This window comes from Rhyacophila brunnea, unplaced genomic scaffold, assembly GCF_057557595.1.
Source record: "Rhyacophila brunnea isolate RB1 unplaced genomic scaffold, BYU_Rbru_1.0 scaffold_16, whole genome shotgun sequence".
NCBI classification, from domain to species: domain Eukaryota; kingdom Metazoa; phylum Arthropoda; class Insecta; order Trichoptera; family Rhyacophilidae; genus Rhyacophila; species Rhyacophila brunnea.
Window position 1 is genome coordinate 30291134 of NW_028232816.1, and position 27934 is coordinate 30319067.

Below are 27934 nucleotides of genomic sequence, written 5' to 3' on the forward strand. Positions count from 1 at the left end.
CTCAAAGAAATTTCTGTCGAGTAATCGAACTGTTTGCAAGCGTGAATACCGTCCATTCGTCCGGGCAAGTTGGTCTTCCTGATCGCCCCCAAGCTGGCGTGGCTGAGAGACATTTCTCTTTGAACGCAAGACGCGCTCCTTCTTCCGGGGCTACACCGTTCATCGTGGATTATCATACTGTTCACCTGCATTGCCAGTTGAGAAGATTCTAACGATTTGCTGTATCCGTAGTCGTCTATTTCGCAACATGGATAATTACCGTTGTCGTTTTCGTGGCCGTACAAAGACACAAAATCCTCAGAGCAGAACTTCTCGAAGAGCTCTTGCGAACTGAGTCTCGCGGATCCTGTCTTATTGTAGAACGCTTCCGTGGGAGACCTGTCGAACAGAGCGTTCGCACTGGATCGTTTGGATCTCTCCAATTTACTAAGTTTATAAAATTTACCTAAATGTTTTTCAAAAAGACCTCCGGATATCGCGCCCCCGGACTCGCCGAGGGAGCTGACACTCGTCTGGTCGTGTCTCTTTTTTGCGATGATCCTATCGGACGAAGTACCTCTCATGCGCGTCGATCTGAAGGAGTTGTGTTTGTCGTAAGTCTGTCTGTCGGCGCCGTCGGCGGGCCGGGGTTCTACCGTGATCACACTGTGAGTGTCGTTAGTCGCGGACAAGCAAGATTTATCACTCTTACATCTAGGGTTAGCTCGGGGGGGTTCGCACTCATGCTCGCATTGGGATTCGAAACTGCTCCGGCAGCAGGGCTCCGCGTTGGAAGAGGAGGACCCCCAGAGGCTCTCCTTTCGCTCTCGGCAGGACTCAGGGGAGGTCGGACCGGCGGGGCCCTCGTCGGAGGACTGCCTCTCCGTCGGGTAGACGGACTGGTCGATGCGGATGGACTTTCTGAGCGGCGGGCGCGTTCTCTGGGGCGGGCCGGCTGTGAAGCGGAACTGCGGCGGGCAGTCGAGCGTGGCGCTGTGGTGGAGCATGGCGCGGTGCGGGCGGACGGAGCGGGGGTCCAGAGACACGCCCTGGCGCAGAGGTCGCCGCCTGCCGGCGCTGCCGCCTTCCTCCGGCGTGAGCGGCAGGGCCGCGCCGCGTCCGAATTCGATAAACCAAAGCTCGTCCTTGAGGTCGCACTCTCACTTCTTCTCTTTCATGTCCTTGTTGAGGTAATGCAGGACATAGTGGAGGACGAGGTCATAACAGTACTTGTATTCAGTCTGAAATCAACATCAATATAATTAGGCACCTAGTTCTTCTCAATCTCTTATGAATAATGAAAATCTCACTTGGGCTTTAGGGCCAGTCTATACTAGCTGGTGAAGGTGAAATACCGATGATGGTTACGGGCTACCAAGCGCCTCTAAATTTTGAAAACCACACGTGACTGAAAAAGTTGCTGATTTGAGCACACATAATACAAACACTGCAACAGATTGTGACGTTACTGGTGCAGCAGGGCAACCGCTTGCTAACGCCTCCTGACGCGTTCCGAGCTTCGCGCCCGCTTTCCGAACGCGTCTTTCCGCGATCGATAAAATGTTTGTGGGCTAATAACAAACCAATGGTTCTATTGTCCCGCGGCGGTTCACCTGCTCGTGTAGAATAGTCGTAGAGATTAATGAACAATTTATTTATGGTCATAAAATGGTGATTCTTTTCCCATTCTCACCATATTTTCAATCAGCTGAGGCCGATGTCTTCTGACCGTCTTCACAGCCTGGAAGATGTCCACTTCTCCATGTTGAATGACCTGCTCGATGCAGGCGTTCGCCGCGCAGTAAACACCAGCTCGACTGCGCCCGTCACTGAAAATACAATTTCGACATCCATTTATGTACGAGTACCATTATCATATTGTTGTACATTGTACCAATATAATATAGGTATGACTATCTTAGAAATCGGGGGCATCAGATGTTTGTTCTCCTGAGGAGCAGAACTCACCTGCCATGGGTGATGCCAATTGGGAGGGCAAAAACTCTGTTTTACCAAATCGCTTCGGATGTTGATATATTCCACCTACGCGAGGATGAGTAGGTATAGGTGGACGTTGTTTTATAAATTCTTAAAATAGGGTCTAATTAGCTCATTCGGTGTGCTTCCATGCTTTATAATATATATTTTTTGTACCTTTTACTTTACTTTTCATACTGTTTTTGTGATAGATACTGCATATCGATGGTGCAGATCACAAACCTCCTTAGTCAAAAAATACAATTTTACAGGGGAAGATTAAAACTGATTTATTTGCAGCATAATACGATGAATATGACATAGGAGTTTTAATTAAAAGATCAATAAACTCGGCTATTTTTCTCTTTGACATAGGAGGTAAAGTTCAACAGATCCGTTAATTTTTTGTTGATTTTTTGATACCATAAAGTCCAAAATTATAAAATTTGACATAGAAGGTTTGTGATCTGCACCATCGATATTATATTTATTTCTTGTTTACACTGTTTCTTTGTTTTTAAATGTCATGTTGTGAACGTCTTAAATTTATAATTTGTAATGTTCACGGTATGTAAAAATAAATAAATTTGAATTTGAATGGCTATTCCCAATTTTCCTTCCATATACTGTCTGAGGATGATAATGAGTTAAATTAATCAGTGAAAACCCTAAGAAATGCTGCCCCTAAGCATAAGTGTTTTACATTTACCATTTTTTTCCAAATTGTTTTTTTTTCGACCATGTCCGATCCTCATAGGATCATATGGGCCTCCGCAGATTAGAGGTTTGTATTAACAGATTTTGTTTTTTACGAGAAATTGATGTCAGCCACTTGCTCAACCTATTGGGTTCATACACTGGACTCACACACAAATTGAAAAACAATATATGTACTTGCCAGACCCAGGATTCGAACCTGGGACCCACGGCGTTATAGTCCAACGCTTAAGCCGCGCGGCCACCGTGTATCTTAATAAATTACCCACAAATTGTAGCTTAGCTAAAATTCAGATTTGGAATAAATAAGAGCTACATTACATCGTATTGTCACCTGAACTACTATGTAGTAATAATATCATGAGCTGGTCAAATTTTATAGATTAAATAACTTACGGAGAAACGACACAGACGGGTCCATAGTCAGACCTTTGCCTCCATCTCTCCACCATGTTCATGAGCTCCACCAGCGAGTTGGTGGAGGTGGGGACCTTATGTCCCATCGGCCAGCAGGTCAGCTGGAATAGTTGCACAGTCTTCGGGGGAGCTTTCACTCCTGCCATCAGTTCGGTCAGGGATACAATCTGAAAAAATGAGGTAGAAGTGCTTACGAATAGAAGAAGAAACTTATTATTTATACACAAAGTTTAAGAATTTAGCACTGTTGTTATTAAAAATACATACAATACACTTCCAACGCCTTAAGCACGGCTGGCCATTCTAAAATATCACCTAACTCCAAAATCAATGAAAAAAGTGATAAATATAATACTTATGTCGTATTCGGGTAGTTAATTATCCCAAGAGGATATCTATATGTCAGAGATAATATTTCTTAACACGGCCGTACGTGACCGCGTTAACCGCGATTTGTTAATAATTGTCGTTGAGTATCACAGTTAACACGTCTTACTTGATTCCAAATGCATCCGATTAGAATCTCCAATTTGATAAAATAAAGTCTAGTTGGAGATTCTAATCGGATGCATTTGGAATCAAGAAAGATGTAGGTAGGCTGTTAAGATCTGATTGAATGTAGAAGATACAAGAATATTTTTTATTGATTGTGGTTTGGTCTAGGCAAGGCTTAATGAAATTAGAAATTCGCACATAGAATACCTACCCAAACTACTATGGTTTGGTTTGCAGGTTTTAATTGGATTTTATAAAGTTACCAGCACCATCTACAGATTGTATTCATAGTTCAATGAAAACAAATAAATACGTATGACTGACAAAGTTTAGAGTGCATTATTTATGTCGGATTTTAACAGCCTACCTCCACCTCTCACCACTGGGGACGATATAGTGGCAAAGTTAATAATATTAGGTATATGTGAATTCTCATTTTCAAAATTTTCTCTGATCTAATCGGCTTTCCCGCGCTTATTTCATTTGTCAAAAATACAAAGGAACACTGTTCATAATAATTGGTTGCCCACCTTTTTACTAATTCTGAAGACCCACGTTTTAATGTTGGTGTAATGGTTGTGGGAAACGTGGTCAATCGTGAAAACTGGACCGTATTTCTTCGGATGCCTCGTGTCTGGCCAGAAGGATGGAAACGATTGCTGAAAACGATAATAAATATATATGTTTTTAAACATTCATATTTTTATTTCTTTAAGCAGCTAACGTAAAAGCAGTTTTAAGTCGTTAGTCGTTGCACTTGGTTCGTATTGGATCCCTCACAGCCTGTCGCAGGAGGAAGAGAAAGAGAATAATATTCTACACATATTATGTGAGTCCCCGCGCTTTAAACGGGGGCGTACAGTATGATAATAGTTTGATGATGAGTGCAGCGAGTAGGTACCCAAAATAAGACCGAACTTATTATTTTCACGACGAATGTATAATTGACTTAAGTATGTATATCTTTATGAATTTGAAAGACAAGTTTAGTGATGTTGTTAAATTTGTATTGCCTCAGTGTCCTCACCCAAATACAATACGTTTGTTCAAGTTTCCCACATTGCGCGGTTTTGACTCGCGCGCATTATAGGTAGAGTTGGGTTTCGGGAATTCTCGAGAAATTTTCGAGATTTTCCATGCCGAATCTCGAGAATTGAAATTTTTAACATTTCGGGAAATCCCGGATCTCGAGAATCTTTTCTCGGGATTCGGGATTATCAAATATTAATTGAAAAAACGATTTTGTATATTATGAAAAAAGTGGACAGAAACTCTAAACGTTCAAAGACTGATCGGGGCATTTAACACAATTAAGCCAACGTCGACTCAAAATGAGCGCAATTTTTGCAACATCCTGGAATTTTGTGTCTCAAAAGCGTACGCTATTGACAGTCTTATTTTTTTTTAAATTCTATATTAATAAGTAATGTTTTGAATTATTTTTGTTTTCCTACTTCTATTTCGTTTGTCTTCTTACATAAATAAAAAAAAACATATTTTTTTTGGAATTTGTCTGTTTTTACACTGATTTTCAGATTTTTACAGTTTTTTTTTAAATTTCCCGATATCTCGAGAATTCGCGAGAATTCTTTTCTGGAAATCTTGAATCTCGAGAACTCAAAATTTCATCATTTCGGGAAATCCCGAATCTCGAGTTGAGATTTTCTCGGGAAATACCCAACTCTAATTATATGTACATGTGACCTCATTCAGCCGTCCACAAGCTCTCCTCATTGAGGTGTCCACATTCATTTGCGGTGAGACACGCGCCATTTGGAAGGCCTAAGAATGACATTACTGCCAGTTTTGATACTGGATGGTGATCCTGGACATGCCGGCTATATGGTGAAATCAATGGTCTCACCGAACTAGTTGGAGGAACGCAAAGCACCACGACAGCGGCGCATTCATAATCGTACACCAGAGACCAGAACTCGCCGCATGTACTCTTTAATGGCCACTCCGTCACGATGTACTCCCGCGGTTTTGTGTAGCCCTGAAAGTAATTGAAAAACAAACCATTTTAAAAACATACAATATCAATTCAAACCTCATATTTTCAGTGATTCCCAATCTTATTTTTATTTAATTTTTTAAATAGTCAATCCGGTCTGGTAGCTCTCCAAAACCCCTCAAACATACACCGACTAATATAAGAGACACCTGACCAAACACTATCAACACAGCTCCGATATGAACAAACCCTAGATCCCTCTGGATACTAAGTCATACGGCGATAGTTAGATAGCTACAACAGACAAAAGATTTTCAGCTTACACATAATTATGTTACCCTAAAAAATATTGTCATCTCCGCGGAATTACTCTCAAAAGTTATATTATTCAGATTACCTACTTATTTAATTCGTCGCCCATAACATGCATGGCTTGCCTACCCTGAATTAATCAAATCTTATCATATTTCAAAATTGTCTAAAACTAATGAGCAGGCCAATAAAACACGCAACATTTTAGTTTACTAGTATATATCAGATGCGATTTCTTCTAGTGCGCATACAAAAGAGCGAATGTGATTATTGTTACGTTTGCTAATGCCTATTGCATCGCCTTCTCTAGCTGGATGCCATTCCGAGTAGGTATATTGTCTAGTTTTTCGTCAAAACTATCAAACCTCACGCCGATGTATTAAGTTTATGGCAATACACCAATCCTGTGATAGGTTGTGATAGATACTAACCTTTATTTGTTACGTTACCTTGCAAATTTCAAACGTTTCAAGCATTTAAGCAATACAATTAATGGTGCGTAGTAGGTGGCGATTTTTATTCCTGGCAAGCGAATTCTTCAGTTTTTATTCCATTATTCCTTGCTACTACCTAAATATAACAAATAAAATAATGTCAAAAGTAAAACTCTCGCTAACTAGTTAACAACTATGCCTGCGATACCCAACAATGTTAAACATTCAAAATGTTACATTGTTTAAATTCACCACAAGGTTTCCAATTATAGGTACTATTAACATGGAACATGTTTTACTCATGATTTCCAACGCAAAAGCGTCACGAAAAATAGACGTAGAATAACTATAGACGCGCAGCCAACCCGCGGCCCACGCCCCGCCCCGATTACTTACGCACGCCGATTATTTTCATTTTACGTTCAGTAGCCAACATTATGTGCGACGTATTAATTGTTCGTCTGTTATTATTACTTCTTTAGTTTTATTACTGTAATTACTTACATAATTTTCAGAAAAGTAAAGTTTGAATCCTTTGGAGTCGGTTACTTTGACAAATATTTTTTTTTCGAATTTGGACAACCAGCATTCAGAGAATCAGTAGGCAAAGCATGTTCCATGTTTAATAATTTTAGCCGTCAAAGTTTAAGTAACCCTCATCTGAGGGGCCCAAGTATTTACGAATATCTCAGATACTTAATCAATTTCAAATAATTAAGCTAGGTCTACTACAAATGACTATTTGGGATTCAGAATATTAAAATAATATTATGCTCCGAGTATAATATAATATTAAATATTGGTTTTTTATTGTTTGCTTTTTATATTATTATGAATGTCGTTTTCCAGCGTGTGACCACACATAAAAGGTTGAGAGGCGTTGGCTCGACGCTTGAGTGACAGGCGGAGGCTGCATTGAGTGAGAGAAAATAATGCAATTTTTGTTTTTCATACGCAAATGATTTATTAACAAGTTTCAATTCAAACGGCGGCGAATTTGAATATTTGAAAATTCGATTAAACTCTAGAGCGGGAATTTTCGAATAAAGATGTGGAATTTTCGAACACATAAATATTTACACACACTAGCATCATTCCGAGTATAGTCATATCAAGTAACTTAAATCGAATAAACTAACTTGACTAATACACGAATAGTTAGTATGCAAAAGCTTTCAAGCAGAGATGTATAACCTTTGAAATATGATTACGCATAAATAATTAATTCCTGAAAATATACATTCCTGTGCCGAATAAGTCACGCAAGGAAGGAAATGTCTACATTGACAGAGTTTCACAAAGAATAAATTAATGTTACTTGCATTTTTAATGAAAGAATTTTATCCACAAAATCGAAAACAATGGGTAAGTATCAGCGCTCGAAATAGAAAATTTTACGAACCGGAGCCCTCGGTAATTTTACGAAAATATTAACATAGTTATCTATCCAATTGTATGTGTATATTATAAAAATAAGTGTGTTAGATTTTTCATAATAATTATGGAATATCTAGTTCAGACGGTCGAATTAATATTTCCACGAGAAGGAGCGATAGTTTTGGGGATTTTATGAACCGGAATGGCGCTCCGGTCCATTTTGAGCCCTGGTCTAATCTACGTACTATTATATTGTTTAGTCTACACCACAGGTTCTCAAACTTATTTCGAACACCGCCCACTTTGAGATTTAAAAAAAATCTAGTGCCCCCCATATTTTTTAACTTACCTTTTTACATTACCATCTGTTGCGTATCGTAAAAATAGTTATTGCAAATATAATTTTTAAACATATATGGATAGCATAGATAGGATGTGACCCATATCCTATTTCTCAGATCAAAGAATGTTTCAATGAGAGGAAATAAAACTCATACTTAAACATATTATTATTAACATTAAAAGAAGGTTTTGAACTTAAAATTTATCTAATGTGAAGGATGAATGTGATGCATTTCAACGAGTCGTTAATATCAGGTTAGAATTCACCTAAAAACAGCCATTTTTTATGAAAAAAAATATCGAAATCACAGACAACTTTATTTAGTTAACTTAACCATGGACTACCTTACATTAAATATAAAGCTGCATCCACATTATTACATGTGTAAGCGACTCTATTTTAACAGTCTATACGGGACTCCAAGCATTCGAGTAGTAAATCGCATCTCAAGTGGTGTCGTGTCTAGATTCCGTCGGATTTTTATAGATATAATTTCTCTGCCGTCGCCCCTCTAGATTTCCTTAATGCCCCAAATTTTTTTTGAGCCTTCTACTGTCCCCCTGAAAGCCTCCAGCGCCCACAAGGGGGCGTTATCGCCCACTTTGAGAAAGACTGAACTGAAGACTGAAGACTACACTTTACAATATTTTGAATAAAGAATTATAACGGAGTGTATTAAACTATTAAAGTTTACATACAGTCAAAGAAATTTAAATAATACACGGGCGACTAAATGGTTAAATAATAATTGTCGTATATTTTTATATGTACAGCTTACAAAAGCTTATTTTGGATGAAAATCGTATGAAAGCTAATTAAAAAATTCAAGAATTCACACGTCATGTTCAATCCCGGAGTTTTGTGATCAACAAATCGAGCAGGATTGCAAACCCTAGCAATAATAGTATGCCAAAGGTCGCGTATATCTGACACAACCACGTATCTCCCCTTTATCCATTTCACAAATAGACGGAGCCTAACTCCCCAGAGTTATCGAATTACTGCAACTTGGCTGCGCTAACCCACGGAAATAATTTCGAATATGTGATAATACATTGGAGTCTGAAAGCACTGTAGGAATTCCAAGCTTTGGCGTTCCCGGAAAATTTGCAGCTACGATACCATTTACCTTGGGGCACTGAATGAACAACATTAGTATTACATATTATACAAAAAGAATGTGGGAGTAACGAAAACAGTTAGTATTACAATCATGGCCCCCACAACGGGGGGGGCAGACAGGGCTTTAGCCTGGGGGCCCGGCGTGGTAAGTCGACCAGATATTTGAGATAAACACACATCACAAATTTGTTTTAATAGTGAAAAAAGTCGCCTGCGGCGCTATTCTACTTAAATAGTATTATTATATTAAGATATATGGTTGTGTCATACAATTATTCATTGTGTGTCGATACTCGGCAAGTCCATAATTCAAATGGATGTACTAAAAATACACATTAATTTTACTGAATACACCATTTAGAAAACACTACTGTAAAGCAGCACACCGACTTTACTCTTAGCGATAGATAGGGGGGCCCGCCAAAGATCCTAGCCTGGGGGTCCGCTTCAGGATGTGTTTACAATGGTTGGTAGCGATTTCAGAACGATTTAGTGCTACCTATTTTTAATTCATCGCCAGCGCATCTATTCTATACACAAGACTGCTGTCGGATGCTATCTATCGCCAGCTATCTTCGATTTATATCGATTTATATATAAGTAGTTTTTTAAATTTATTTATTTATTTAGAAAAAGAGTATTACGGCATTACAGCGATTGGCCAATGCGCCATAATACATAATAAATACAAAATTATAAAGATATCTTAATTACAAATAACAACTAATATAACAAGTTAGACAGCATGTGTATATTATGTAAATATTAAAGAAACATGATAATATATACAATTATATATTTAACATATTTAACAGGTCGACAACATTATATAGTTCATAAAAAATAAATCAACCTTTATGGTGCCATCAAATAAGTTAATTGCACGATACACAGCATCATGAAACATAACACCTGTCCTGCGACGAGGTATCTTGAAGACCGTAGAGTTACGAGTGATATTGGTGGGAACATGAAAATTAATATTTGCCAGTATATACGGATTGTAAATGAACCCACGAAGAAGTAAAAAGAAATGCTTTAAAAGAGCAATCACTCTTCGGGTGGACAGGGATTGCATTGATAGTATACCCAGAAGAAAACGAGTCGGGAAATTCATTTTATTATCATTATCATAAGGAAAGAACCCGAATGTTCTTAAGTAGAGAAATCTAAGAAATTTATTGTGGTTATTACTTATATTATGTGTATTACTTATATAAGTATTAGTACTTATTGTAACAATTACAATAAGTTAGTTGTAATTGTTATAATAAGTGCTTTATTTTAACAGCACCTCTTTTGGCTGCGGTACAATTTAGAGCGAGAAAGACAATTTTGACTGTTTAGCTGAGACGTCTAACTTTTTGCAATATATATATATAATATTTCTATACAAACATATGAAAAACTACCAGTCTAACCAATGTGGGCATCAGGCGGCATTACTAGCTCTACTCCACAGAAAGGACACGAGCATTAAGCATTAAAAAACTACTAATATAGTATAATATACAGTTCCATGACAAAACAGAACAGTGACAAAACAGAACATGACAAAACTGAACATAAAAAAACAGAATAGTGACAAAACAGACCAACGATAAATATAACTATGACCTTTCAGGAAAAATATAAATTTAATATTGAAATTGTCCTATTTCTATTATGTTGATAGATTTTTAATAGCACAGATTTTCAATACGCCATAATAAATCAAATTGTATAAGTACCTAATTTCTGCATTCCTAATCGCTAGAAAGCCTCAAATAAACGGGACTTTTCCGGCAAGCTTAGGATATCTCATCTTAATCAATATAATATCTTCAAAATGATTGGGTGACTAGGTACAACGAAATAATGACCTAACGGTTAGGTTAGGTCCTAACCTAACCTAACCTAAATAGATTCCACAAAAATTAATGTTTCATTTTTCCCTTAACTGTTCTGTTTTGTCATGTTCTGCTTTATCCGGTTACCTAATATACGTAGGTATAACAATATTATCATTATAAATAGTTATAAAAATTCTCACGTCTACGAAAACGGCGTTGATGTAGTCGGTGAAGCTGTTCCCCTGGAAAGACGTCAAATAAGGCCGGAAGTTGTCAGCTGAAAAGAAGAAGAAAAAACATTAGTTAATATATTGAATAGGTTCTAGATTCTTGTTATATATTTAAAACTTTATACTGTCATCTATAATTTAGGAACGCGCGTCATGTAAAATAATAGGAAAATATTTCCTGAAGTCCCCTTATACAGTTGGTACAAAATTCATATTTTTTTACCAGCCAAGGAAAATATTTTGCGTATGTAAAAGTGTTATGTCCACAATTAATAATTATTAATGAAGTCAGCCATATGGCCAGAATGTTTTGCAAATTGTAGGTATACTTTAATTAATATCTATTTTTCAGTGTGTAATGGAGAATGGCAGCAACACTATTTTTGTTTGTTTTCTTCATCTGCATCATTTGAGACGCGTGCGCATTTCAGGCTTTAAAATTTGGATAATGCAGCCGCGCATGGCAATGGTGTGACCGGAGGGTGACGGTCAAATGTAGTATCATGTAACAGGCGATGTCCGGATGTGCCTAGCTACGGAGATCTAGTGCCACTGCAACCCATCGCACGCAGGAAGATATTTCTATACTCTTAGACTAATTATTATGCCCGATAGTGTCCTCTTGCATCATCCGCGCTGTACTGTCCTATCTTTTATACATGCCACACGGCAACAAACTCTGATGATAAATGTGTGTTTTTTTTTGTTCTGAGAGGCAGGGAGGGAGAGTTTGGTCTGGAGACGAGGAAAATTAATTTTGTCGGACTTTTTCGATGTAATTTAAAGCATTTGTACCAAATTTAATATGTTTGTTTTGTTGTCAAAACAAAACAATAGAGCGGAAGCGTTCGTCGGCATTTCCGCAAGCATAATCTAGATAAATAGCGTTTATTATAATTTGTTAATTGCGATGATGTCTCTTGTAATACATATAGACAGCATTTGTATAAATAACAAAGACGATCCGTAACTCGTCACTCAACTCGAGCCCGGTCACTCGACACAGTCAACCGTCTTTCCACTCGAGTCCAGTCTTTCGGTTATATTAACATCTCGGTACATCGCCATACAGCCAATCTCATCAGTACATCTGTACCCGCGATTATAACAACACTCTGTCATCTTTAACATTGTATTTATTTATTTGTGTATCGATAAATAAACTTTCTTCTCGAGTTATTCAAGCAATAACAACTTTATCTTCACACATCTCATCATCCCCGGATATTTTTATAACAATTCGAGATGTTATAAATATAGCAGGTGTATAAAACATACGAATAATATTTTACAACTAGTTTTGACGTAACTAATATTAATAGAGACCGGATTATATGCATTTGCATATCTGCATATATGCAATTGCAAATTTAGCCCATTCTCACCGGTTATTGCATATTTTACCTAAAATCTAGTGATGGTACATATTTTCGCTATATTTTATATTTCGAGGCCATCAAAGGTGTAGTAAATGACTTCGATAGTGCAGAAGCTATGGCAGTTTGTCAGTCCAAGGAGGTATTTAACGATTCTAGTACAAAAAAACATAGCTGTGATTAACACTAATTTTTCCCGCATATCTGCGAGTATTAAAAACTTGAAACTCAAGGTTTGGCATTGACTAAGGGTCGTATGGATGAGATTCCCAAATACTTTATAGGCTAAATACTGATCATTTGTATGCATGAGTGCAAATGTAATCCGCTGTTTAGCGACGTCACGATGTGACGTCATAATGTCTCATGGCGTCCATATAATGGCAAACTTATAAAATTTCATTCCCCGACCATTAATTTAAAATTTTGAAATTGTAAATGTGTCTGAAAGTGTGCGAACGGTACCATATAAATTTAATAATTATAAATGAATAATTATTATGAACTTTAAATAATTTGTCAGTTATTTTATCACATTTATTTTATAATACTACTGTACGAAAGGATATAGTATTCTCAGTAAACATTTCCATTTGGTGGTAATACATACAGTCATAATTATTATGACTAACTCACTTCAATCACTTCTATTATGAGATGTCAAAACGTAGTAAGAATAAATGACAGAATTGAAAATGGATTTAGATAATAATATGTAATGATCTCTGTATAATATTATCATTTATACCAATCACCGTATGACACTATTGATATTTGTTGTAATGAATGCATTATTAAAATGACATTTGAAAGTGACAGATGAAGCAGCCATTTTGAATGACATGTGACGTCAGATTGTTTACGTCACAAACAGTGATATACGCTAGATGGTGGAAAATCGGTTAAATAGCTTATAAAGAATTTGGTAATCTCATACATACGGCCCTAAATCTATTCAGTTAATGAATAAAATCCACCGAATGGCTACGTAAACTTTGAAAAAATTTTGAACAATAACCCAGGTTTTGGACCTTTGTATCAAATTGATAGTTTTATTAATGGGACGGGTGAACTTTTGCCAGAAACAATAAGTGTATAACATAGCACCCAAATTCAAATACTGCCCAGTTACCACAGTGGATGTGGAACGGTCCTTTTCCACTTATAAACATATTTTGAGTGATAGAAGACATATACTTACGACCGAACATTTGGAACAGTACCTGATTGTTAACGTTTACAAGAGTAACACAATGTTAAATAATTGTTAATTAATAATTATCGTCGATTTGAATTTGAAATAAAAAAACTAAAAATTAGTATCTTTTTATTATTTAATGTTACATATTTTAGACACTTTTTGATACTTTTCATGCATATTTTGAGCATTTTTCATGAATATTTCAAGCTTTTTATGTTGCATATAATCCGGTCTCTAATTATTAATAATGATACTTATTATCATATATGTAGGCTCAATACCCTACCATCCAGCATGACTTGGCAGGAAACCATTAATTTATAACTACAACGTATCTTGCAACATAATATTGTTAAAATTACAAAACAAGCGATTTTTGTGAGTCAATCAAATTTCAACAGAAGGCTAATTTAGCAAAATAATATAATAATTCAATCAATCAATAATATCGCAAATTAATAAATAATGCTACGTAAGTTTACCATGATATGCACAACAGTTGTTTGTATAAAAATCAATCTTGCGCAAAACTGCATAATTGTTCAAATTAAAATCAATTATTTATAATTTACAAAACGAATCATGCATTTCACAATAAACCTCATAAGCATGATTATCAAAAATATTCAAGGAGCCGATAGCAGCATTTTATATTGTATCGAATCAATATAAAACACTCAGTAGAAGAAAGCATTATGATCTTTCAGTCATCAAAGGTTGAACCGTAAGGTTATCGTTACGCTTCGCCCGATCGGATCTCGTAATCCATCAGAACGCATACTCGTGATTTCACTCAGCTAAATTATAATCTGTTAACTTATCTGTAATAATTAAATCAATATTTATTTGGAAGGAGATAATAAAACCAGGGTTCATTTCATTCACGCACCAAATTCTGAGTTATTCATTTGGGAGTCAAACCAACCTACCCTGCCTGTTCCTTATTTCATCTCCTAACCAAATATATATAATATCATACACACACACACATATATATATATAATATCAATAATATGATGATAATTATCACAAAGCAACTTCGCGTTCAGATGAAACATTATGTTAGCCAAGAGAGTACACAGTTGTGCGGTGCTATTTTTATTTGCAATAATATTCAAATGAGAAAGTTTTTCAATTTAACAGCCAGCAGTCCGCTAGAACTAACCTACCTGAAATTTGTTTCGAGAAGTTTTCATCATAAAACTACATTATTTAGTTTTGCAAAGCGTCGTCCAAACCAGTATACATCTGCCCGCAAATAAAAAAATTCACCGTTATAAAAATGGAAAACCATTTGTGTTTAACCCAAACGCGTATCGACACCAGCAAATATTGCTTTTGAAACATACCCATCAACTCCATTTACAATGTATGAGAAGACTGGATTTGTGGATCTATGGGAGGCTTTCATCAGTAGAACAGTAGATCCCCCCGGCTGATGGAGACGATGAATGAATGAGAAGTACCTACTTATAATATTAATACTATCGAGCGATGGTATTTGAATTTAAATTCTAATGGATTAAATTTTTGTACTATTCCATTTGAGTCGTTTTTTGTGACACGGGTTCCGCCTTTCGGCATCTTCAGGCACTATGTACACTCACCAAAAGGCAAATAAACACTGGCAACGAATACTATTAACTCTAACTTATATAACTAATTAATACAATAAAATAGGTAAAAACTCCATTACCAATCAAGTCAAGGGTCACAATATTTTTTTTTCGACCATGTCCGATCCTAATAGGATCATATGGGCCTCCATAGAGTAGAGGTTTGTATTAACAGATATTGTTTTTTACGAGAAATGGATGTCAGCCACTTGCTCAACCTATTAGGTCCATACCCTGACTCACACAAATTGAAAAACAATAATATGTGTACTTGCCAGACCCAGGATTCGAACCTGGGACCCACGGCGTGATAGTCCAACGCTTATGCCGCGCGGCCACCACAAACAAAAAAATATGAATAGTTGAAGTGTTGAAGTGTTAGTAAAATACATTAATTATTAAAAATAATGCACTCGATAAGTATATTATAATAAATCGACAAATCCTAGTAATAGATCATTAGTAATTACCTATAAACAAGAAAAATACTACCAACACTCAAGAGGTGTAAAATCGTCCATTATTACTAATATTTTTTAAGAAAATGTACCCCCCCATGTCATTTTTTTGTGTGCGCGCCACATTAATTATTATATTTATTTATTTATGTATTCATTCATTAATTTATTTATATGTTTATTTATTTATTGAAGTTATACTTCTTTTGGGGCGTTTGGTAGAGAGTGAAATTGAGAGCTGCGCGCGCACACCGTTACGAAGTTAGCTGCAAATCAGACAGCTGTATAAAACGCAAGTTTGATGGTAGAATTGTTCCGTTGTTCCTAGGCAACGAATTTATTATTGTCGGCCATTTGCAATTCTTTACGTAAACAGACGATTAAACGTCAGTGATAGTTATTACATTAAAAATAAAAAAAACAACGAGAAATAATTATATAATTTAGTAATATAAGTTAAAGTGTATAGAAATAAACCAACGGCACTCCAATAAGAGGCCCCTTTTCTTGAGTGTGTAATTTAACAAGATCATTAAGACTATTAAGAGCTAGTCGAAGAATCTAGGCTATCACAAGTTTTGTGTTTGTTTTCTTACGCCAAAGAAGTATAACTTCTAATGCGCGTACATAAGTACACACACATTTTTTTTACTATTTTAAATACATTTTCATACGACTCTCCATTTGCAGAATATATCACAGAACAAAATTACACGTTGCATTTTAATTATTAAACTCCAGTGAAAAAATTCATATTTCTCGCATATTTTTCTAGCTTTAGAAATGTGCAACATTTATTTTCTGTCGTCTGTGTAAAGCAGCGATTCCAAACTTTATCTTTATTTGGCAGAATCCTAGACGTATTTCTTACGCAATATAATATTATTTTCACATTTTAATTTACAGAAATACAGATGAAAATATTAGTTTTAGTGCCTACATAATTTATTTTCATCTAAATTGATTACTTACTTACTTCATTGATCCAAAACATGAATTCAATAATCAATCTATTAGTGAACTAAATTGATAAAGGAACCACACACATTTTGACAAAGTTGATCAATTTTATGTTGAATTAAATACAGTTAAACTCTACATTTAGTCGATTCAACTATGTATATATTATTCGAGTCGATAACGCACCGGCACGTGTAAACAAAACTTGTTTGATTTGAAAACGATTAGTTGGTGGTTATGCCTTATGAGTAGGTATGGACATTACAATGCTTTGGAACCAGTTAAAATTTAGGGAATTTCTATACTTAATATTAAGCTTTTCACATTATTTTATTGTATTAATTTATTTTATAGATGAGAATTTAACTTTATTCTGTGTCAGTGTGAATTTGCCATTGGTGAGTGCGCAGTCTGAAAAAAAGATTCAAATAAAATAGTATAAAACTAAATCAATTAGAATTTAAATTCAGTCGACAGTTTTAATTTTATTAAATACACCATTGTTTGAGAATAAGTCACAATAAAACTTTTGGCATGGAGTGTATTTGCAAACAACTCAGAAGACCTTCAGAACAGGATGCAGGAGCTTGCAAATGCAAGCTGCAAAGCAGGTTTAAAGATAAATGTCTCAAAGACAAAAGTAATGATAAACTGCTTTGCTGAACCAAAAGCAATCCTCGTCAATGGTACTCAAACCGAGCGAGTTAACAACTACGTCTATCTTGGATAACAAATGTCAATTGACAGTGGTATGTATGACGAGATTTCTCAGCATGGAGTGATTATGGGCGCCTGAATAGTATCTTAAAAAGTGACCCTCCATGGTGTCTTAAGCATAAAGTGTTCAACCAATACGTGCTACCACCGCTCACGTATACGTGTGAAACATGGTTTCTTAATGTAAGAGAAATCCAAAGAAATAGTTGTAGCGCAATTAGAGTTGGATATTTTCCGAGAAAATCTCAATCTCGAGATTTGGAATTTCCCGAAATGTTAAAAATTGCAATTTTCGAGGTTCGGGATGGAAAATCTCGAAAATTTCTCGAGAATACAATAGATAAGGAAGCAGATAAGAGTGCGTGATGTGCCAGGCGTCGCTTAGCAGATGAAATAGAATGTCGTACGGTGAGTGGAAAACCGCTAGATAATTGTCGTCATATAGTGGTACACTAACTAGTGGGAACTAAACACCCACAGGAACCCCCTGGATAGAAGAACTCATAATGTTCGGTGGATGGATGTACGTGGCATCAAAGAACTGGGGATCGGGTAGAGGGACTAGAGGAAGCAGCAGTGGGTTGACCCCAGCTGATGGTGATGATGAAAGATTTTTCACTCGATTACCAAAAAGTTTAAAGTTAAACTTTTATCGCAAGCTTTTGCGACACGGGACGCGAAACCCCGATGAGAATCACTGGTTTGTATGAGTATGGAAAGTTATGGAAAAGAGAGATTTAGTTGCCGCTCAAAGAAAATGATTTAGTTTCGAGTTTTGCGATTTCAGGTGTATAGCTTTATTGCCAGATACTATTATAGAGAACTGTGACTTTTAGAAAGAGGTAGTCTATGGAGATCAGAGAAAAAGAGCACACTTTGTCAGTAAAACGAATTTGTTTTCATTGAACTAAAGCTACAATGTGTCGATACTGTTTACTAGTTTTTGAGATTCAATTAAACCCTGCCTAAATAATAGTAAAAAAATATTTTATAGATAGAAGAATATTTTTTATCAATTATGGTTTGGTTTAGGCAGGGCATAATGAATTAAAAAAACTAACCAACACCATCTGTAATATGTATTCTTAATTCAACGAAAACAAATAAGTACCTATATGACTGAAATTTTATTTTAATTATATTATATTTTATTTGAATTTATTTCATTTTATTTTAAATAGTGTGCACTATTTTTGTCGGATCGCTCATGGTATACTTAAACTATTATGGTTTGATTTAGGCAGGGCTTAATTGATTTTTAAAAACTAACCAACACAACACCATCTGTAAATTGTAGTTTTGTTCAATAAAAAACAAATACGTATGACTAATAAAGTTCAATGTGCACAATTTATCGCGGATCTTACAGCCTACCTCCACCCTTCGCTACTAATACCTATAGATATGGTGTAAAAACAAAGTGTGAAATGACGAAATGTGGCATACGATCCCGCGACCCATGGCCACAGCGATGGACATTTAGTCACTACTCTGACGCGTGTGTCAATTAGTTGGATTGATTGTGTGTCGAGTGCTAATACGAAAGTTAAAACAACAAATTTCGATTTGACAGATAAGAAATTTGGAATTTATCGAGAGACGAGATTGAAGTGTTTTTTTGTTTAAAAGTTTTTCTTGGATATATTAAAAAAAAAAAACAATGCCGTTGAAACAAACCAAGCAGGCCATTTGTAGGGAGGCGGGTTGCTCCCATAAGCAATTGCATTTCTTGCGAGAAATAATACTTACAGAAAGAAATTCTCCATCTGCCATTTTGCTAAACCCTTTGACGCGGCGGAGGCAAATCCTGTACACGTTTTAAATAAAAACAAACTTTGTTTGCAGAGCAGAGTGCCAACCCAGAGATGGAATTTGAAGAGGGAAAAAACTTTTCGTGTTTAAGGAGGAAAATTGGTTTTACATTTTCACAGCTGGTGGGATTTCGTTAGGATTAAGTTTACTATTCCTTGGTCATACGGAAAGAATACACAGCTCATCATCATTGTCATATATTGCCCCCTCTAGTGTCTTCCAGTGATCTCAGAACTTCAACCTGGCTTGCCTGTTGTTCAAGCCAATTGGAGGCCGCTATATACTATCTATATAATGTATACGGTGAAGTTACGAGATGCTGGTTTGACCTGGAACGATGCAAGGGGACTGGCGAGCAACAGGGATTCTTGGAGGCTCCTCGTGGTGTCCATATGCTCCAACTAAGGGGCGGATATGGCCGAAGAAGATCTCTGTGTTTATGAGTTACGATGTCATATGTTTCCCAACGAACTTAATCGTAATTATGCCTGAAGCTATTCATTCATTCAATCCAGTTTCCCAGGGGCGCACACAAGATAAGGAATGAAAAAAAAATCAAATTATTTAGGTGAGTGGAATATTACTTCTTTATCACGAACTCATGAATGAGGATCGTGACCCGCATGATCTGGCAGTATAACAGTCTTTTCAACGAGTTGCCCCTCTCCTCTGGGCCATTCTACGACACGCATGGCCACAGTGCATTCATGCAATTATTCAACATTCTAAGCCATCAAATTTAATGTTTGCTTTGAAATTCTGACGCGGCACGTCTAAAAAACAAGACAGCGCGGACGATACAAACGGATACTAGCGATCCTAATCATTATGACATGCATTAGATAGCCATTTGTGGATGTGATGGGTCGCAATAACACGTAGACTATTCCAAGACTCACAGTGCGGAGTACCTAAGTTCCCACCACCCGTCATTTATGTACAGCCGTGGATATTCACGGCCGCCTTCCATGACACTATGAACGTGTCTGACAAAAGATATTTTAAGTGCTCATTCCGTTCCGACACGGAGCCGCACTACAACCATGCACCGTAGTGCTTAAATAAGAAAGTAAAAAAGGATTTTTTTTGGACTGGCTCTGCTGTCCTCTGACGGTAAGCGCCCTATGTATCCACATACTGAGTGTCATGAGTTGAAATGGATGAGTCTACAGAGGAGTCGGGACAATCCCGCTCCCCATACGATGCTGCAAATTTCTCGAATGCCGCAAAATTGGCCTCGGTTGCTATCAGATCTGCGTGGCCAATTGGGTCAGTGTGAGGACGGAACCCGCTAAGCAGCTCCGCTCGTTCAGGTTCCATAAGCGGGCAATCCCAGAGGACATGTTCAACGTCCTGATGGTTATGCCCCCAGGTACAACCCGGCCCATCTACTATCAAGTCAAACTCGTGGAGTTTGGCGGCAAAGTTGCCATGGTCGGTGAGGAACTGGTTAATCCAGCGCGAAGGTTGGAGTCTTGTCTGAGTATGCGACGAGAAGCTATAAGTAGTAGGCGGGGTAAATGCATAAGTCAGTGACACCTGCTAGATTTTCTTAACTCCGCCTCCTCTCACTGCCTTAACAAAATCGAGAGCTTTTTTAAGCTCTACCAGCCGAAAAAAAATCTTTGTGAAATTTTACAGATTTCATTCTGTCACTTTCCTGTTCTGATGTCAAAACTTTATTTTACCGGTGATTTCTTTAAGTCCCGGTTTCGGTCGGGAGCTAACCCTAGTAAGAATTTCTCGACAATCTCATTGATGATTGCGAATTTTAGAGGCGAGATTTCTCATTCACAACCTCTACTTACGGGGTACGCGAACCACCGCTCGAGGAACTAAACTAACTTAAATCATAAATTTAAATAATTTTCACTTACGTGGCACGACCAAGACATCACGATTCTTATCCCGATTGTCTCCTCGGTGCCCACCAGCGCAGTCTCCGATGGTGAACCTCGGGGTCTGTCTACAGACCTGGGCGTACTCTTTCTGGTACGAATTCAGTCTGGTGGCCGTGTCCCGTTGAGATTTTTGCTTGAGGCACTGCGACAACTCCTTGACGGGAAACCAGGACACTCCGCAGACAATGTGCTCCTCCAGGGTGTCGTAGATGAACTTGTATTGGTCCTGAAACAATTGATAAAATACACTGAGAAAATATGGAATATTTTAGGATATTTTCACATGTAAACATTATATACCTGGTATTCAATTTTCGGGCGACGTGTATTGGAGTGAGTTATTTTCAATATTGTAGCAATGTGTAATCAAATAATATAATATGTAGATAGAAGCACTTTAGGAATATTCTTGCGTAGAACCATAAAAACCAAAGTGATAAAACTAATTAGCCATGGGGCAACCTACAGCCATAACATCTCTATATATCTAAAAATCTCGTGTCACGATGTTTGTGGTCGCACTCCTCCGAAATGGCTCGACCGATTTTTATGATTTTTTTTATGTATATTTTTTAGGCATGATAATAGGTCAACAAGTATATTTTATATCGCTAGGTGATTGAGGTATCTCTATCCAGAAAAAAATTTCTTTTATTTTTTTGACAATTTTTTTTTGTATTTTTTTTATTATTTGGCATCAAAAATGCTTATAACCCCAAATTTTCACCCTCCTACCCCCACCCTTAGACTTTTTAATCGCGATTCTATTATTTTTGTATGAAGAAATTTAACCGTCGTTCGTATTTCAAACAGAACGAAATTATTTATGTTGTTGAATGACAGATGGCGCTACGTCCGAGAAGAATTCAAGAGAAGCGTCGCATCATTTTGACATTTCATTCGGCATATCACAACGCAGTGCGTGCAAAATTTTGTACGATTTATTTTAATTTATCTATTTTTGTGTGCGTGTATAACAGTGCAAAATGCCAGCAAGACGCAAGGGGGGCCATTTGGGCCGTCGAACGAATAAAGCAACAAACATGCGAAATAGTACAGCAGAAAGAACAGAAGAACAAATCCAACAAGATAACAAAAACGTGCGTGTGAGCATGTCGCAATTGCGTGCATCTCAATCACAAGAGGCGCGAGCTGAACGAAATCAACAACGAGAATTAGAACGGAGCCAAGCGCGCCGGTTCGTAGTTAAAACACGCAGAGCAAATGACTGACAACGCCAACATGTACATCGTGCATTTACATCCGCTTCGTTCCTTCGTCTCGCTTCGATTACGAGCCAACTATTGAATATTCCGCTCATCCGAAAGTGCTGATTGGTGCTATGGACAAAGAATGTCCCCATTGTCATGCGCTCAAATTCAAACATGAGTCAGCCGGGATGTGTTGCGCATCAGGAAAAGTGCAACTACCAGAAATTGAGATACCACCAGAACTGTTGAACGGCTTGCTCATCGGCACGGTTCCAAATTCAAACCTGTCCTTGAAGTCCATTCGCACATTCAATTCATGCTTCCAAATGACTTCGTTCGGAGCAACAGAAATAGTTCACAATACTGCGGTAAACAATTCCATTCTACGTTCAAAATCAAAGGTCAAGTATATACCACAAAGTAGGCTCATTGCTGCCAATGCCAAACGAACCACACAATTTTTTACAAATCTACTTCATGGGCGGTGAGGACATCAATCGTGTGGATGCACGTTGCGGCTACAATAACCTCAATTCGCCTAATGCCAGGCGCATCGTCGGCGAACTGGACGCCCTATTGAATGAGCACAATGAATTATTGAAATTCTTTAAAGTACACATGCACAAATTGCAAAGTGACAATCACGCTATTGTCATCAATCCTGATAAAACACCAGCTGGAGAGCACGTGCGTCGATTCAATGCGCCTGTTGTTGACGACATTGCTGGAATCATGGTTGGCGACCACACATCGACGGGAGAAATCGTGATTCGAAGAAGAAACAATCATCTGGAGTTCATCGCTGACACACACCGTTCATGCGACGCTCTCCAATATCCGCTAATTTTCTGGAAGGGACAAGACGGATATTGCATAAACATTAAACAACGAGATCCTGTCACAGGTAATTCATTCATTATGAACATCATTACTCATTTTGAATTGAGAAAATGAATGGTTGTTGTTTTTTTGTTTTTATCGGCGGTCATCGTCTACAGAGCTCCATTCCTCTTTCTGTCATAGATCCCATCCCACACACTTACGATACATTCGTTATTTTTTATTTAACAACCTAAAATATTCACTAGCAATAATTTATATGGCAGAACAACGTTTGCCGGGTCAGCTAGTATTATTATAATTTACGACCCATAACCATGCATTTCATGATTACTTTCGAATGTTGCTTTTATTACAAATACACGCACTACAACAGTGGCGTAGGGTGGATGTAGGCTGTTGAGATCCGACATAAATAGTACACAATAAGCTTTGTCAGTCAAAATTATTTGTTTTCATTGAACTAAGACTACAATATGTAGATAGTGTGTGTTAGTTTTTAAAATTAAATTAAACCATGCCATACAAGCCATAGTAGATACCTAATAGACAAAAAATAATCGTTTATAATAATATTTTTATCGATTATGGTTTGTAAGACAAGGCTTAATGAATTTAAAAAAAACTAACCAACACCATCAGTTATAATGAATTCTTAATTCAACGAAAACAGACAAGAAGTATGACTGAAAAAGTGTGCATTATTTTTGTCGGATCGCCCATAGCATACATAAACTATTATGGTTTTGTTTAGGCAGGGTTTAATTAATTGAATTTTAAAAACTTACCAGCACCATATGCAAATTGTATTATTAGTTCAATTTAAACAAATAAGTATCACTAACAATGTTTAGTGTGCACTATTTATGTCGAATTTTAACAGCCTACCTCCATCCTTCACCACTGCAATACAATACAATAATATTTTCGGTGACGTACTATGTATTTTGTTTTCGAAATTTAATTTTTCTGTATATATATATTTGTATTATTATTATTATTTTCTATATTCTCTTCTTCCCTCTTGTGAGGGTAATATTTGTTATAATGTAAATTTCATGTTGTGTACGTCTTGAATTTAGATTTGTTATGTCCACAGTGTTTTCTTTTCTTAAATAAATAAATAACATTACTGCAACCAACAGCACAGCTTTTATATTGTGATCATCTAAAAACAGCAGTTTGGTAAAGCTTTTTTTTAAAAAATATATCATTAAATTCTCACTAAGCATGTTTTACTTGTTTCACGAAGACACAAAGCTTAATTTAAGATAATAAGTTTTCCCAGGACTCACGGATTTGCTTACAAGCGGGCGAGTCGAGACAAATTGGCCAGTACGATCATTGTGCGCTAAGCCGTTTAATCTGCTATAACGTCTTAGCAAATTATCGAGATGCTGAGAGTCAGTCCTAAAGCTTGGGTCTGCTTGGGTCGTTATTACATCTCGGTTCTCGCTTAATGGTCGGATGCACTTTGTCATTTTTGTTACTGCATACATACCCTGTTCACATTTTCACTAAAATGTTACTAAGTGAAGAGCATTTAACGTTGTGAGAACTGATAGTAAATTGCGAGGATGAGAACCCAAATGACACAAGTGACAATTGAGAGAAAATGATTTATTTGTGGAATTGATTTGTATGAAAAGTTATAACTATGAAGAAAGATGAACTAAAAGAAGGGACAAGTGGAAGGCTGACAGGGGGCCCGGTCTTAGAGGGCCCCGGCGTAACGGGGTTACCAGATAATTGAGAAAACAAACATGACAATTTGACTGTAATAGTAAAAAAAGCTTTAATAAAACGCTTAATTTTACCTTGAACACCTTGTGAAAAACGCTAGCTAAAGGTGGAGGTAGGCTGTGGATATCCGACATAAGTGTGTATTATTTTTTTCAGATTTTCACATCACCCCTCCATTGTTATCTTTTGGTCTCGGCAGGTTTAAATTCAATTTTAATAACTAACCAATGCAATTTGTATTCTTAGTTCAATGAAAACGAATAAGTATGACTGACAAAGTATAGTGTGCTATATTCATATTGAATCTCGACAGCCTACCTACATAGTGTCAAACTGCCGTTAACTTTGGTGATAGATAGGGAGCCCGTCAAAGGTCCTGGCCTGGGGCCCGCTTCAGGATGTGGGGGCCATGGTCACAATAATACGATTAATTGCAGTCGGATACAAGAAATCATACACAGAATATTTACAGCAGAGGTTGGTTTTTGATATCACATTTATAATCAAGAAGAGAGTGGCGGGTGTCATATTTTCGTAAAGCATCATTGAATGTAGACATTGAAGTTAAAGTCCCTCCACCAAACCCGCCCCGTACCACCCTCGGTCTTAATCGAGAGTATCACGGGACCCATCAATTGGTGATGTGAAGCATCTAAGAATTGGCCTGGGAGTGTCCTGGGAGAAGATGCCCAAGACTTAGATTGCTACGCTCAAAGTGAGCTCTGACTGAGTCTGAATGTAGACAACTGAAATAATATGTTGCACGGTGAAATTATCGTCCGTCGTTATTCTGGTCCGCGCTCTTAAAAGTGGTATTAACTTTGACGATCGCCAATCTCATTAGGAATCTTCTTCTTCTTCTTCCACCCTGTCACATCCCAACATTGGGGCATAGGGCAAGCACAAGTTGGCGCCACTTCCCTCGGTCCATCGCCAACTTTTGCGCCTCCAGCCATGTCAGACCTGTAGCACGTAGGTCGCTCTTGTAGCACCGCTGCAGGGTGAGGGAGGGCCGGCCACGCCGACAGAACCCTTGAGGCTGTGCCACAAGGGTACGAAGTGCCGCACTCTTTGGCGGCATCCGGAATCGTGTCCCAGCCACGTCAAACGTCTCTTCGTGATAACTTCAATCATCGAAGGCTGTTGTGTCTACTCACGAACTCGGGTGTTTGTAACGCGGTCGTACCAATGTACCGCTAAGATTCGACGGAGACATCGATTCTCAAAGCTCAAAAGCCGAGACTCATTAGGAATACCTTTCTCAAATTTTTTGTTTTTTCTCATAAAAACATGGGTGTTTATATCTGATTGTTTTATAATACTATTGTAGGGAGGTCAATACCCTACCATCCACATGATTCGGCAGGAAACCATTAATTTATAATTACAATGTATCTTGCAACATAACATTGTTGAAATAGCAAAATAAGCGATTTATGTGAATCAATCAATTTTTAACAGAAAGCTAATTTAGCAAAATAATTCAATAATTATATTAATCAATTTTTTATAATTTACAAAACGATTTATCATGATATGCACAAAAATTGTTTATATGAAAATCTATCTTGCTTAATTAATTAAAAAGTGCATAATTGCCAAAATTAAAATCAATTATTTATAATTTACAAAACAATCATGCATTACACAACAAAGCATGATTATCAAAATATTCAGGTAGTGATAACAGCATTTTCTATTGTATCGAATCACTATAAAAACACTATTATCAGTCAGTTATCAAAGATTTAACCGTAAGGTTATCGTTCGCTCCGCCCGATCGACTTCGGAATTCGTCAGAACGCATAACCGTGATTTCACGCATCTAAATAATAATCTGTAAACGTACCTGTAATAATTAAATTAATATTTATTTGGAAGGAGATAATAAAACCAGAGTTCATTTCATTCACGCACCAAATTCTGAGTTATTCATTTTGGAGTCAACCAACCATGCCTGTTCCTTATACCATCTCACTTCCGATACTATTATCATTAGAGCTGATGGCTTGTTGTAGTGTTAAAAGACGTCAGGCAAACGACAGACATTCTTGCAGACCCCGTGTGGTGTTATTTAACTTTGAATCTCATTGAAACATCTTATTATTGAATATGTGCTCACTCTCCTAACAAACATGTACAATCTGTCAAAGCCCCCTTTGAAGAATACCTTGGAGTATTAGAAGTACCTACAGACCACACCATTGACGAACAAGAACTTCCTGACCACGTGTTAACACTGTGAACTAACAATCCCCTCCAATGAAGTTAATCGCACTACCGCTTTCAAATGAGAAACGCCCCAATATGTATCATTTCATTGTACGTAACGATCAATTTTACGCAATTTGAAGCTTTTATAATAAAAACATGTCTAACACGATCAGGAGTGTTTTTAGAATTATTATTAGTAAGCTTTTGGCATATTGCGAAGAAGAAAACGAGAGCAGATACATTATTTAAACATGCTTCTAGCACCTATTGCCGCCATGACAGGTACGTCACTGAGAACTCTTCTACATGCGACTACAGCGACTTCCCGTTATCGCCGATTTCTTGTTGTCGGACAATATATATTTAATTATGTATCGATGTGTAAGAAATCATTCTAAATTTTATTTTGTTTGCGTGAGGTTTAAAATATGTGACTTAAAAACAAAAAAATAATTACAAGATAAAAAGAACTTTTTATATACAACGTTTTTAAATTTTCTGTTGAATTATTATGCTCAACATGCTCAAACTTGTACTTGATATGAGGTAAATAAAAAAACAACAAACAAACAAATATAGAATACTGAAATGTCATTTTGATTTCCATAGCACCTAACGCACGTATATATTAATAATTTAGTTGCTAGGATCACCCCCTCAGCAAGCAACTAATAATAGTCTTTTACTTTTTACGGA

General features: G+C 37.0%; 1 protein-coding gene across 1 annotated transcript in view; it reads right to left on the reverse strand.

The window, feature by feature from the left end:
* Positions 1-531: 531 nt before the first annotated feature.
* Ptp36E (protein tyrosine phosphatase 36E) overlaps positions 532-27934 on the reverse strand; it is a 653618-nt gene continuing 626215 nt past the window's right edge. The window contains exons 10-16 of the mRNA XM_085943740.1: positions 21207-21456; positions 11160-11236; positions 5450-5581; positions 4116-4244; positions 3070-3257; positions 1673-1808; positions 532-1220 (exon numbers count right to left, since the gene is read on the reverse strand). Of these exons, the coding sequence (XP_085799866.1) occupies positions 1140-1220; positions 1673-1808; positions 3070-3257; positions 4116-4244; positions 5450-5581; positions 11160-11236; positions 21207-21456 (993 nt within the window). The 3' untranslated portion in view covers positions 532-1139. The remainder of the gene's footprint in view (positions 1221-1672; positions 1809-3069; positions 3258-4115; positions 4245-5449; positions 5582-11159; positions 11237-21206; positions 21457-27934) is intronic.